The sequence below is a fragment of the Sardina pilchardus genome, chromosome 20 (genome assembly GCF_963854185.1).
Source record: "Sardina pilchardus chromosome 20, fSarPil1.1, whole genome shotgun sequence".
In the NCBI taxonomy this organism is placed as follows: Eukaryota; Metazoa; Chordata; class Actinopteri; order Clupeiformes; family Clupeidae; genus Sardina; species Sardina pilchardus.
Genome location: NC_085013.1, coordinates 18,764,353 through 18,779,599, shown reverse-complemented (window position 1 = coordinate 18,779,599; position 15,247 = coordinate 18,764,353). Strand labels below are relative to the sequence as shown.

The window sequence follows — 15,247 nt, the reverse complement described above, 5'->3', positions numbered from 1 at the left end:
CATACAAAAAAAGTGCATTAGCCTCACCCAAATGGTTTATTAAACACAACTTGATTGTGTCATTAAAAAAATACATTTCCCATGATTACCAATATTTTAAAGAAGAATCCGCACACTTCAAGTCTTTGTGCAAAAAAAGTTTAAAGCTTTACTGAGTGCTAGCTTTCGGTAGTTAGACCTTCATCAGGCAGAGTGAATCATACAGACAACAGTGCTTGACATGATTACCAATGCCATGTGACTGGCATAATAATCTAATGCAATATAGATATAGCCACTCATAGACATATCACATCAAGTAAAATCTGGAGCAATTCAATTTGTAATAGTAATTTGATTTAAATATTAACGGGTTAACACATTACACTAAAGGCCAAACACCTGTGGTGCATACATACTGTAAACAAAGACGATTTCCAAAGCATGCCACTCAGCATGACAACATCTGTATGAATCCACAGGGTTTTGGGTTGAGTGAGTGCCCATCAAGTTGTCCAATAGCCCTATGATTCAGAGCCAGATTGTGCTTTAGAGAAGAATGCATTTCTATGCACCTCGCTTGCCTGGAAGCCAGCCCAAATGTACCCCACCCATGAAGCCAAGCTACAAACATTGGATAATAGTCGGAAAATGAAGGTTTATGACAACGACTTTGATGTGCAGTTACATGACCTGTTACTGACACCGTCAACCTCTTTTCATAGTGCCCCCTTCTCAACCTGTTGTCATAGTGATTCTCGACTCAAACAGATGTCTTTGGCATTCTTTTGATCATTTCTGAAATCTAGTCTGCCTTTTGGAGGGGCACCAAGCCAGCTGTCTTGGCAGTTGGCACAGAAAGTGGTACTGATGATAGAATATAACCGCACTTCCTATTGAATTGATGACATTTTTGTCTGCAAATAGTCCAGAGTAGACAGACTGGCGTCTCATTAGATGTGTGAAAATGGCAATAACCTCAAGTTTAAGATAATGTCCTGTATCTATCGTTGGAAACAAAAAGAAACTCCTCAGAGAGGCCGGTATTATGACAAATATCGTAATACTATTTCAATTATTGACATTGAATAATAAATTATATATAAGAAATCACAAATGATATGGATTGAAGAATCAAGGGCTCTTACCGTTTGTAAGATTGCTGGGATTAAGATGAACAATGACTCAGCGAGGATGGGACAAGGACGTACACTCAGATAAGACAAAAGTTTGATCAGCTAGAACACAATTATGCATTTTATTACATTGTTATGGACTATAAATCAATGTTATACAGCCATTGTCTACAAGGCCAGGAGCTTGGTGGAGTTTGGCAAGGCAGTCTCTAGCCACAGTGCTCCAGCTGCATCAACAGAGCTGCAGAGACACGCAAAACTGGAGCTCTTTATCTCATTAGTAGATTAAAACACTTTCTGCGTAAATCAGTTATGTCAATCTGTCTGCTGAAGTCTTTGTTGTAACTGCTGACTTTCTGCTTAGTCAGTGTTGTCTTTTATCTTTCCGTGTGCTGCCTTCATGGCCAGGGCCCCACTTTAAAAAGAGATAACAATCTCAATGTGTCCTTTTTCCCTGGTAACCCCTACATGAAGTGGAGGACACTGCACTCTGTCATTGTCAGATATTTGCATATTGTCCTTCAAAGATCTGCTAGCAAGAGATGGTAGCATTTAATGGTATACATACATTTCATTTGAACAGTTCAAAGGCACATTGAAGTATTTTACTTCAATATGATTTGTGCTCTTTTCAGCCAAATATGTGCCATTCTTTCTTGCTCTTTCAAGTTCATCCAGTGGCAAACTATATTCCAAAGAAGGCACCACTGTGGTGTGCTAAGAATTTGCATAGCAGTAAACTTGTCTGAGCTGAGGACTGATATCCTCACGATATACAGGCTATAATATGCACTGTAGAAAGTAGAACACAAAGTAGCGCTGCACCATTCATTCATGTAAAGCTATTCCACCGTTAGATTTTGCTTCATGCAGCAGATTTCTACGGTAATGATTAAGCCAAATCACAGACTGCATTTCATCATGACCAGGGCTCTGAACTTTGGCTCGGTGCAGTGCATGATGTCAAAAAGTCTGCTACTGCCACCTAGTGGAGAACCTTGTCACATTAGATATAGATAGATAGATAGATAGATAGATAGATAGATAGATAGATAGATAGATAATGTTCCTGCAAGGCGGTTGGGTTTCTAAATTTATCCCAGATTACAAAAGATTCAAAAAGAAAGAAAGAAACAAAAACAAAGAGTGGATGCCGACTTTCAATTAAACAAGACATGCTGCATAAGCAATATCAAGGAACCCAAAGAGCAAAAGCCCTGGCCAGAATACATACTTCTATTGGCCAGGAATGGTGAGAGACATTGAATAAATAGTTGAGACCTTGAGACCTGCAGTGTCAACAGTTCCTGTCAAGAAACCACAGAGAGCTGTTGCGATGAGTCTGCTTACATGAAGTGGAGCAGCTGATCCAGTGGTGCTGTCAGAACCACCTGGAGCTTAACCCCAAGAAGACTGTGGAGATGACAGTGGACTTTAGGACAAGTCCCCCACCACTCCCCCCCCCCCCCCCCCCCCCCCGACTCTCCCCCTTGCCATTCAGAATGACACTGTGTTCAATGTGGATTCCTTTAGGTTCCTGGGATCAACCATCTCACCATCTTCCCAGTAGAGGTTATAGCCTACTTCCTGAGACAGCTAAGAAGTTTAATCTGCCTAAGGAGCCGCTGACCACTTTCTACTCAGCGATCATTCAGTCTGTCATCTGCACCTCCATCACTGTCTGGTTTGGGTCAGTCACCAAACGAGACAGGGCCAGACTGCAACGGACAATAAAGGCTGCAGGGAGGATTATTGGAGCTGACCTCCCTTCCAACCAGGACATGTACCGGTCCAGGGTCAGGAAAAGGGCAGCAAAAATCTCTACAGACCCCTCACACCCTGGTCATAAACTGTTCAACCTCCTTCCCTCTGGTAGACAATACAGGGCACTATTTGCCAAAACCAGACAACACAAAGACAGCTTCTTCCCCTGAGCCGTCACTCTGTTGAACACTCAGAAATAGCACCCACCCTTACATTGAACAAAGTGAATCAACCTGTTCTGCTCATCTATCTCATATCATGTGCACTTCAATATTACAGTTACAATATTGAATAATTGTATTAATACATCATCATTGCATTCTACTGCCTTGCACTGTATTTATAATTAATCTTAAACCTCAGTCTATACTGATACTGGACTACTCCCACCCTCTCTTCAATTGCACATTGCATCCTGCGTCTTGCCTGTGCCTGTTGGGGTGTCCACGACCATGATATACCTTGACAACAAGGCCAAACTCCCCCTTTGGACAATTGTATTACCCTATCCCACCCATAGCATCTATTCGTAAATGTAGATACTGTATTTATTCCTTTATTCTTAAACATAGCATTTTTACTGTTTTTACTGTTATTGTTGAGTGTTGTACTTGAGTGCAAAGATTAACCCGGAGTCAAATTCCTTGTTTGCTCATGCTTCCATGGCTCAAGTTAGGAGCAGACATCTTTTAAATTCAAGGTCAGTCATATCTTTTGAAATACCCAGAGGAACTGAACATTAGGGACAAGACAGCACACACAGTCATCAGGAAAATAAAATCAGTGTTTTCCAGACTAGGGATTCCAAAAGAGATTATGTGTGTGACCATGTTCCATTTGCAAGTCAGGAAACGCATAGCATAGCATCGCAACATCATGGGCTATTCAACTCACTCACTCTAGCCCAGCCTGTACTCACTCTAGCCCAGCCTGTACTCACGCTAGCCCAGCCTGTACTCACTCTAGCCCAGCCTGTACTCACGCTAGCCCAGCCTGTACTCACTCTATAGCCCAGCCTGTACTCACGCTAGCCCAGCCTGTACTCACTCTATAGCCCAGCCTGTACTCACTCTAGCCCAGCCTGTACTCACGCTAGCCCAGCCTGTACTCACTCTATAGCCCAGCCTGTACTCACTCTAGCCCAGCCTGTACTCACGCTAGCCCAGCCTGTACTCACTCTATAGCCCAGCCTGTACTCACTCTAGCCCAGCCTGTACTCACTCTATAGCCCAGCCTGTACTCACTCTAGCCCAGCCTGTACTCACTCTATAGCCCAGCCTGTACTCACTCTATAGCCCAGCCTGTACTCACTCTATAGCCCAGCCTGTACTCACTCTAGCCCAGCCTGTACTCACTCTAGCCCAGCCTGTACTCACTCTATAGCCCAGCCTGTACTCACTCTATAGCCCAGCCTGTACTCACTCTAGCCCAGCCTGTACTCAGGCTACTGCTGATGCTGACGTGGTCCATGAGGACCCGCTGGCCTCGTCAGGTACAGTATGAGCGCAGAAGAGAGTATGGACTCCCAGCCTTCATCCACGCTGGATCCAACTCACACTAGGAGTGGGAGAGTCATCAGACCGCCTGAGGGGTTTAAAGACTTTCAGATGGGTCGCTGATAGTTTGAGTGATGGACCACTTCTTGTCAGTGTTGCCAGATTGGGCGGGTGCCCGCCCAATTGGGCTTCTTTTTACATCGTTCGGCAGGGGAAAATAAGCTGTAGGCGAGCAAATAACATTTTGAATTCAATGGTTCTCTATGAGAAAAACAGGGTTTTTTGCTGAAGACGGAGGGGTGATTGTGCGGAAATCAGTCAACTCAATCTGGCAACACTGCTTCTTGTAAAAAAAAAAAAAAAAAGATAAAGTATGAACATTTAATCATCCAAATGATTTCGAAACGGGTTTATTGAGTTGAAATAGTTACCAAGTCCCCCTTTAAGTGAATTATACCAATAGCAATAATCTTCGTCGTCACCACAAAACCTGCCACAAAGAGTGCCAGGAATCAAGTGTTGATATACTGTAGTAGCGTGAAGTAGGCTAGTGGGGTGGCTGTGCCAGTCTAGTAATCTCTACTACATAATGAGTGAAAAAAAGTTTGGTGACCCCTGCATTAGATTAATTCAGATGACACGTCTTGAATTTTGTGAAAGCTTTTTTTATTATCATAAGCAGCAATTCATTGCCAAATGCAGGAGGGTTTATTGATCCTTTCAACAACATTTAAACATGTGCATTCCCAATGCATTCCCAGTGGCACAGAAAACAACACTAAGTCAATGGTAACTTGGGGACAACTTTTTTTTAAAGTCAACATTAACATTAGAGCAGTCAGCTAAAGTTACGAAAAGCTTAATTTTCAATTCAAAGTATTTGTGCTGTTTTTTTAATGTTCCAACGGTAAACCCTCTAGGAACAGATGGGAAGATCTATATTTTGAAGGTGAAGTATCTCTGTTTCAGATTTAATACATTGTGTGGTATAACATTAAGAAAAAAGAAAAGAAAAGAGAAGAATTCATTCTGACATCAAAATCAAGTAATCATCAACTAATTTGATATCATTTATTTCTCTTCATAAAAATTTACAAAAATGTCCTAAATTCTACAATGTATTAACACCCTAGACAGCTAGTGAATAATTAAACAAAACTAAAGCACATTAAATCATCTTCATCAGGTATACCTAGAGCATGCTGGATATCCCAGACATAGAATCAAATGAGGCATAAAGCGTATGAAAACTACTGACATTAACATTAACATTAACAACATGCAGTAGTTTGATATTGCACCCACATAATCTCAGTAGCTTATCTTGTAGACGGGCTCCCCAACATGAAGGATCCCAGTCTGTTTGACAATGTAGTACTGTCCAAACAAGGGTGCTGTTTTATAGATCTTCTTCTCTGATGGGTCACATTGACGGTAGCTTGAGATAAATGGGGATTTCAAAAGAAAAAAAAATTTGAATGCGGGTCTTTTTACATAATGTGAAAACAGGGCATATTTAAAGCATTCCAGCAGGTAAAATATCCCAGCCAACATATTTCTAGGAACATTCTTTGCCACTAAAAAAAACATATAAGACCACCAATATTCAAACTACCCTGTCTATCTACTTTTGTGGGAAAAAATAACAGGCAAAACCTGTCACAACAGCACAATAACTCACAAGTCACAAATTACGGGATTCGTCCTCTGGCTGACAGGTAACCCACCACCAGGATGTTTTTACACAAAGGGGTCATTAGAGGAGAGCAAAATATACACCTCGCTCATGTTTACCTTTTCAGAGTGTCCAGTGGCTCTTTCCTGCTGATGACTCCCGTTTCTGGGTCGACGGTGGTGAAGATGCACCTGGTTGGAGCGCACGTGCACATATTAGTCAACAGCGCAGACGGGCTTTGAAGTGTGAGCTGAACGAAAGGCCATACTTACGCTTACCTTCCACAAGCCATAACCCGCTTCATACGAACATTCCCAATCTGGATCTCATCCCAAGAATCCTTGAGGGGAGGGGGAAAGTGTGTAATAATTAACCAGGAAAAGGTAGAAAAAAATGTTTTTCAAAATTGTAACATGTAGGCTCAAACAGGTAGTTGATAAAATATAACAAATGATGGGTCATCCTAAGTGTCGACTGTGTGCTATACCTCACTAAAGGCCTCACAGTCACTGACAACGATGTTGGGACGGAATTGGGACACAGTCACATCCTTATCCAGCTTGCTGCTCAGATCCCTCACAGAGGACTCAGACAGCAGCATCACAGGGCCTGCGTCAGGATATGCCACCTGTAACCATCACAATGCAGTTAATGCAGCTAAAACGTTTACATTACAAACGACATACAATCAAATCCACCGTCCCCATAACCGTTACACTACCTACAATGATCACAACGCAATTCAGGTAGAGCATAGACATCACAACAGAGAATCTAATGAACCATTCCCAAAGCCCATAGGCAGCAACATAAGGGCAGTGGCAGTGACAAGGAAATGCCATTTGAAACCTTAACCTGAATTTAGCCACAACATACAACTGCATTTTCACAGGCAAGATATAACCACGTCCAACCACCATGTGGTGAAAATGAGAATGACATGTAGTATGAACACACAAACGATGAATGTATCGTGTAGATTAATGAAGTACAGATCTGAATATACACAATACAGATGTGAGTGCATTATAGAAATAATTTACTTATCAGTGTGACTAGAGCAGTTCTACACTAGCCTGGCTAATGAAATCACCGCGCAAGGCAACATGGGAACACCCAGGCTAGTTCTACACAGTGGTCAACACACAACTATGCTCTTTTAAACAATACAATTCATCTAATATCTTCTCTTCCTCTCCAAGAAGAGAAGCCAGTCCCAGATGTTCAAAATGGTCTCAATTTGTCCCCGTCTGCACTGACATTGGTATGCCTGATTAATCCCACTTGAGAACTGCAAACACGTGGCCAATATGTTTAATGCCCTTTTAACACTATAAGGCTGGATAGCATGTGGAAATAGTCTGTTACATGTTCTAGAATGCGCTTGGATATCCAAGATTTCTGAGGAGCCATTCATCTCATCAAAGAGAACTGTGTGATCTCTGAAAAAAAACATATCCACTGCGTAAGGCAAGGATGGCTAAAGCATCTGTAAGTCATTCAGAAGCTGCACACATGAAATGTCATCCAAGGTGGTGTTAATAATTGGAATTTTAAGTATTTCACATTTTATAAAATCATTATAATTACTCTAAAATATAAGAAACTCTGATATAAGTACATTATTGTAGGCTACACATTTCTTATATTAGCCAAACTTAAAACATGGACAATTAATTTGTGGAATGTGAAAACTAGATGGGTTTTTTTATCCTTACAAGAGTGCTCTTGATTACTAGGAAAGTAATAAAACATTACTAAAGTAATCACACACCAGCACGTGTGGCCCCAGTAAGAAAACATTACAAAAGTAATCAGACGAGAGCATGTGAGGCCACAGTTTTCACTCACATTTAGCAGAAATCTACTGAATATTTAATTATCTACATAATATGACAAATCCGCTGAAATGAATGCAAATAATGTATTAAAATAAATGGTTTGCTTCCTTGATAAGAAAGAAGAAAGAGTTAAGAAAGTTAAAAATGATACACTCTGATTGGGCGACACAACGGGAGCCACCTTTGCACCAGAGCTAGAACGTGTCAGGTGCTGTAAATCACGAAGGGCTTGGTCTGGCTCTACCTCCTCATCTGCGGGAAAGGGCGACTCTATCTTCACACACTTCCTGGGCTTCATCTGAGGCTCATAGTGCACCATGCGGAAGGTCTTCCCCGCAGCGAGGTAGCGTGTGAGCCACTGAGAGACCTGCTCCCCACAGTCTCTTCCCTGGATATCCGCACCGAACACCCTGGAGGATAGACACGGAGCTCTTCAATAATTCAACCACTTGACTCTAGTTACTGGTTCAGATCAGACGTGCTTTAGGTCAGCTGTATGTAGGAGACTATGGGTCTGTGGGAGGTAATAGGTTATGAAGCATTCTAGAAAACTTAAATGTTGGATATTTCCTTGTTGAAATCTCTCCATTTCAATCCATACTAACTCAAAGGTCCAGACTTCTGACGTCCTACTAGGAAAAAGGTCAAAAGGAACACCACCTTTCTCACTTTCAAACTTGTGACTACTCGATCTACCCCGACTTCAAAGTCGGAACTGAAGTCTGACCTCTGACATGTGGAACGCAGCATTAGTCTGGCCAAAGACCAGGGGTGCCTCTCATCATGCCTCCTCGATCCTCGATGCTCGATCCTCGAGGGGCGTTCCCACTGATCTATAACTAACACTGGATAGACTATCCCATTGTTTCCCCCCCATCATTCTTTATGTAGATCAGTGAGGATCGAGGCATCGAGGAGTGAGGGAGGACGTATAAACGCTGCATGAGACGCACCCAATTTCTGTGGAAGCCACAGTTCCACAGAGGCTCACAGGTCATGTCCAACACTGACAAAATACACAAATACACCTGAGCAGTAAACCACAAACGTGATTCAGGGGATCAGGATAATTTCAGGTGAAATATAAAATAGGACACTGACTGAATATAAACCATCAGGCGGAGTAGTTCATCGATGACTGATGGATTCTGGCTAATGTATCACCAAAGATAACTTGCCTTGTGTCTTGTTGAGATTATGTTCGCACTGATTTCCCACAAATAAATCAATGTGTTTCATTAGTTCATTAGTATGTTGTAGCTTTTCTTACACACCGGGATCATGTTTACTGTGAAAAACAAATTCAAAACTAACCTTTCCAATCTTACCTACAATTCGTTACGTCATTGCTTGTCTGGTGCACGGGAACTCTTAGCTCCTCCATATCAGGGGCGTTTAGGCAGAGTTCTCCTGCCTGTGTCGTCATTGACAGCAACACCATGCGAGGTTCCTGCCGCCCCGTCACCATCTGTCCATCTTCTGTGATCACGAGCCAGTGGCTAGAACATCAACAGGTACACTCAACAGGCATCTTCCTGAACACATAACAAATATACCATACATTTGCTCACTGGTTGGGGATAGGCCTTATCAATCATGATTGGTGCTTGCTTGATTGCCTGACTGGTTCTGATTGTGTAAGGTGTAACTTAGATGTATCGTCAGACTAATTTATTCTTACAGGTTGGCCTGCCTACATAGCGTTTTTAAAACCATAACCTAATCCCCAAGACTTGATTGGACGAATGATGGATTAATAAGTTATCTAACGGACTGAATGATTGTGAGATGTAGCCTAGAGATCATTTTCACGACATCATTAGGTCCGACCGATTACAGACTGATTGAAAGCGTCCATTACATTGTTAAATCACTGCAGAATGTAAATATACCGATCATGGAGTTCTCCATATTTAAGGCCCATACGCAGACATTCCGCTGTTGACACTTGCAGGCCTTTCCCGGATTTAAGGGGGTGAATAATCAGTTGCGCAACAACGCCGACCTGAGTTAACTTTTTTGGTTTCCATATGTGCTTGTATCCGAGCCCCAGTCCAAGCAGTGCAACTCCTGCCCCGACAGTGAACAGCACGGCGTTTTTGTTTTGCTCAAACGATTTTAACATTGTTTCTTTAAGTTCCATGCTTCAAAATGCGCACCAGCGATTCTCTTAACTTCTGCACACTGACAAGTAACTTATAACGAAATGCTCTACTTCTTCAATATGTCAGAGGAAAATGGCTCGCTCTCGGTAACCAATGAAAAAAGGGAATGCAGCATGGCGCAGTTAAAGGCACAGTCAATTTTACCGCAATTGTTGGGGCTGAAGTAGCCTAGGCTGTTGAGCGCTTCTGGCGAACAGTTGCCGCAAATTTGTCGCAAGGTCATATTTTCACATGCAAATTGGGTTCCTGGCAAACAGTTTGGCAATGTTTATTTTGCAGCAATGTCATATGCCTATTAGTCAGCAGAGGTTCACTGAAAGTTTGCCATTATTGGTTCAGTGTGGTGGCCAATCACTGGCAAACACATTTGCCATTAGTGGCAATCTCATTATGATCAGAACTTTGCTGGAAGTGAACAAACTTCTGCCAATATTGTCTACTGAATTCATTTGTTTCCCACAAATCAGCCACAAGTTTGCGGCAAATCTGCTGCAAACATGTCATTTTTGTAATAATAATCACCATCATCATCATCATCTAAATATGAGCATTATATTTGGTACATGTGCAAGGACCACAAATTTTGTGGTCCTTGCACATGTACCAAATATAATGCTCATATTTAGGCCTATAGCTTTTGATACATCTATGTCATCATCACATTATTGTAGCATATTGGCAAAAAAACCCCTGCTCTGCTGACATGCACACAAGCAGCATGTACTGTATGTTTGTTTATGTGTGTGTGGGTGGGTAATACATTTCCACGAGCCAGTACAGTGAGGAGGGGAGGGTGACAAACGGAATTCACGTGTAGAATCGCCCTGCGTGACCCAGCAGTCAGAACTATTTTTATCCTTCGCAGGGATCTTGAGGCCTATGGACGAGGAAGAACACAGCAGATGCTGGCCCTACAGGGGAGCGATACAGGCATTTGTTGAAACGATGCCCCTCCTTGTCACAGTTTCAAGCAGGTCTAATGGCTGAAGGTTCAGTCCTGGACGCATTGCCCTCTCGTTTTGGCTCCAAGCAAACATGGCACTGTCCCTCATCACACTAGCCAAACATAGCCTAATCTGCCCACCACCCTCTGCCATGAAGGTGGAAATGTGACTCCATGACCTCCTTGCTTATATAAGACCTGGGACAGGAAAAGGCCCTTTTCGGACAGAACCGTGACCGATTCCTACAGTATTCCTGCCAAATGTGAGACGGTTTGGGAGGCTAGTGTAAAAGTGCAGATAACTGATCAGTGACTTACTATCTCTATGTGTTCGATACGCCACTGACCATGTAAACAATTTTTGAATTTTAAAATGGCAACAGTTCAATTCCTTTTGTATGTTTGTTAACTAATAGAAATTCAATGGATACCACACATGCATACATTCAATTATTTTATGAGGTTATTTTAACATGTTGCATCATTCTGATAAACATTCATATAACCTACAAAGTAGTGCCATCACATACATAAATATATCACACCCCAAGTGCAAATAAAATATGTCTGAAATAGATGGGCTACCAAAATACTGATTTGTTTATGAAGATACCAAAATATTGCCCATGGTAATGGTACCATTGTCTTCAGATGAGGCTACAAGGAGATGCATTTAGATAAATGTTTTAGATGTAACATCAGACATGTAAATTATACAGTTTAATAAACAACTTATATACCTTCCTTTATAAACAAATGTTTCATAGCACATGAGAGAGACATGTTTTGAGAGGTTATTACTGAAATAAATAAGTTTGAAAATATTACACTTCTTATCATAGCATAGCACCTTGAAGTGTAGCTCTCCTTTTCAAGTCTATAGTGTTCGACTGAACTGAACTGAACTGCAGTTAGTTAGTGAATAGTTACTGCAGTTAGTTAGTTAGTTAGTTAGTTAGTTAACGGCAGTGTTCGGTTAGACTGAGCTGCGTCTCAGCGTGCACAGGCTGAAGGGGGCGATGCTGTGCATGTCGGTGGACGTACAGCTGGTGGCGGAGCACTGTCGGGGGCTGCACACACACCCGCTGACCCCCGGGTCGTAGAAGCCCCCGGGCGACACCTCGCCCTGCTCCATGAGCGCCTCGGTGAAGGACAGGTCCTGCGGCAGCACCACCAGCTTCTCCCGGCTGCGGTACCACAGACAGGAGCACATGGTCTGGAAGTGCAGCACCTCGGCGTACACGTCTCTCAGACCGCGCCTGCAGGCCTCCTCGGGCCCGGGGTCCAAACGGACCACCGGCGCCGCCAGCCTGGACCTTGAGTGGTGGCGGTGCCTTTGGGCAGGGCTCTGGCCCGGACCCGGGGCTGAGGCTGGGGCTGCGGCTGGGCCCCCCCTGTGCTTCTTCTCCCGGGACAGCAGGGCGCGCTGCTCCGCGTCGCGCCGCTCGTCCTCGGCGTTCATGGTGAGGAAGCGCAGCACCACCAGGTTGAGGAAGGCGCCGATCACCGTCAGGCCCGTCAGGATGTAAACGAAGCTGAAGGCCACATAGTTGGGGTTGTTCTGCAGCGCGTGGTCCTTCTGCAGCGCCACGTAGTCTCCGAAGCCGATGGTGGTGAGGGTGATGAAGCAGTAGTAGTAGGCGTGGAAGAAGCTCCAGCCCTCGTAGTGCGAGAAGGCCACGGCCCCCACGCACAGCGTGCTGATGCAGGCGAAGAAGCCGATGGTGACCATGTTGGCCATGGAGACCTCGGTGTGCCGCAGGCCGAGGCACTTCTTGGTCTTGTGCAGCAGGAAGCGGACGAAGGTGTTGATTCTCTCACCCACACTCTGGAACATGACCAGCGTCAAAGGGATCCCCAGGAGGGCGTAGCACATGCAGAATGCCTTTCCGGCATCTGTGCTCGGTGCCGCGTGTCCATAACCTGGTTGGGAAAAGGGGGGGCAGAGGGTTATTGCACATTGATGCACTTATTCTTACTGCACTCTACCTTTTTATTTTTTTCCTAGGATTGTTGTTAGAATTACTTTAAAAAGCTTCAAATGTTTACCATGTTGTAAGTCGCTTTGGTTTAAAAGCGTCAGCCAAATGTGATGTAATGCAATGGTTAACTTCCTGCTCTAATTCTGCTCTAATGAAGTGCATGAGGTTAATGCAGTCTAAACACAAATGCTATTGTAGTCATTTGAATTTTTTTTTTAAAAAAGATTTCTGGTTGAATATGAGATGTGTGGGTAGAAGGTTAACTTCCCACTCTACAGTAGTTCTGACTTATGCACACAAGGTTAATGCAGTCTAAACACAAATGTTATGGTAGTCATTTGAGTTTTTTTCTTTTTAATATTTTCAGCTTGAATGCGAGATGTGTGTGTATCCAAGACCCTGGAAGAGGGGAGTCTGCTGCTTCCTAGGACAGACACTTCACGGATGGTGTTTTTATCACTTCACAAACACTAAAGAAATTATATTGTCCTCAGCAGATCACATGCATCACTAACTCCTCCTTTATGGTCTCTGGCGCTGGCATTTCACTAATGCACCTCGTGTTTTCCATTTTAACAGAATTTCTTCCTGTGGATTGGAAATATTGTCACTGTAAGTAATCATGCTTTAGACTATCGGGAACACTGCTGTCCTGGAAACAAAGGCAAGGGGGAAATTCATTGACCCTTGAGCAAATATTTTGTATTCAAATATTGCAATTGATTGGCCTTCAACAGAGCCTTCCTTTAGAAACAGCTAGTCGAGGTAGGCTAAGTGATCTTATAATGTCAATACCTTTTAGAGGAGCCAAGTTAATCTCACAAAGGTCCTTTATGAATAACTATTTAATCTAATCAACATATGATCTCTGACAAATATATTAAACAAGCACAGCATCTCCCAAATGAAGGCCATTTAAAGGCACCTTCTCTAATTGTTCCATTCTAATAATCAGGAGCGTCACTAGACCCCTTTTACTGCACGTGCCCCAGTATTGAACTGCACGTGCCCCAGTAAATAAGTTAAGTTTGCTTAAGCAGCTCCTGTTGCCTCCTTGGCAGCAGTTTATAATTATTATCATTAGCTTGGACTGTGCCCTAGTAGAGTTTTGGGTCTAGTGACTCCCCTGCTAATAATGTTATTTGAAATGGCCTTTATTAATCTTTATATTGCTAATATTCGTATAACCACATTTAATTACCTTTGTGTATAAAATGTGCTATGTAAAAACACTACACTGTTTACTTTTTCTTCTAACTCTGTAGCCTGGATGAATCCAGAGAGCTAGTTAGCAAACAGAAATGAAACATAAATCTGCTACCAGCTTGTGCACATGGGAGGATATGGGCAACAACAGGTGAAAATGCCCTCAGCAAGATTAACACCTGTAGCATTGCCTCTCAATTATACCAAAACATATCCCCCTCATTCCTCACACACTTTAAGGGCATAAGTGTGCCTCACACGTTGACTAGCGTCCCAGAGAGACTTTAATAATGGCAGAAGATCCCCTTAGCCAAGCGAACTGAAAATGACTAAAATGAACAGCTCGGCCTTCCCTTTTAAAATATTTGTCTGAAATGCCCATTATCTTATTCTTAATAAGGCTACATGCTCCTGGTGGTTCCATTGCACCAAAATGTAGGCTATATTTTGTCTATAAAAGCACAGATCAAAGATCAGTATTTAGATCATTTTAGCCTACCTATTGTCGTTATCACAGTGATAGCGAAGTAAAAAGATCCGGCAAACTTCCACTGAACCCCTGATTTGTGTGGCTTCAACTGCAGCACCACTTTCTCTAGCTCATCAAAGCCGGTCCTCGTCAGGTTGTATTTTCGCATCAGTTCATATTTGCGCTGATCCAGTTGTCTTTTCTGGCTGTTTTCTTGTTTAGATTCTAGCGCGTCGAACACGGATGCACCGATGAGTAAATACGAAAAAGTGCAAATTATTAGTGCGAGGGTCCGGACGTTTTGTCTCTTCATGATATGACTAACTTGCACCTGTCCTCACGTTTCAATCCTGGTCTCGGACACGGAGCAGATACCTGGTTCATGACTTATAGGCTACTACGAGAAGTTGATGCCTTGATGCCTGCAATGCCTCGACTTTTTAACCGTTGACTGCTGCTCGTTTGGTAGGAGCTGTTCTTTCAGCACCACTCCGGCAGAGAGGAAAGATGAGTCCGGCAGCTATTCCTTATTTGGCCATATGGTCAGTAATGTAAATTTGGGTGCTCTTCAATGATGACGTGTTCGGAAAG

At 43.0% G+C, this 15,247-nt stretch overlaps 2 protein-coding genes across 2 annotated transcripts; both read right to left on the bottom strand.

Moving 5' to 3' along the window:
- Nucleotides 1-5,282: 5,282 nt before the first annotated feature.
- On the bottom strand, nucleotides 5,283-10,157 carry marc1 (mitochondrial amidoxime reducing component 1). The gene is made up of 7 exons (XM_062523490.1): nucleotides 9,784-10,157; nucleotides 9,220-9,390; nucleotides 8,136-8,301; nucleotides 6,538-6,678; nucleotides 6,329-6,390; nucleotides 6,170-6,241; nucleotides 5,283-5,813 (listed from the first exon to the last, which is right to left on the bottom strand). The coding sequence occupies exons 1-7, from the start codon at nucleotides 10,032-10,034 to the stop codon at nucleotides 5,687-5,689; spliced, it is 990 nt and encodes a 329-aa protein (XP_062379474.1). The 5' UTR covers nucleotides 10,035-10,157; the 3' UTR covers nucleotides 5,283-5,686.
- A 1,459-nt stretch (nucleotides 10,158-11,616) lies between these two features.
- Nucleotides 11,617-15,087, bottom strand: kcnk3b (potassium channel, subfamily K, member 3b). The gene is made up of 2 exons (XM_062523489.1): nucleotides 14,687-15,087; nucleotides 11,617-12,922 (listed from the first exon to the last, which is right to left on the bottom strand). Exons 1-2 carry the CDS (start codon nucleotides 14,967-14,969, stop codon nucleotides 11,976-11,978), a joined length of 1,230 nt encoding a protein of 409 aa, XP_062379473.1. The 5' UTR covers nucleotides 14,970-15,087; the 3' UTR covers nucleotides 11,617-11,975.
- Between the last annotated feature and the right edge of the window lie 160 nt (nucleotides 15,088-15,247).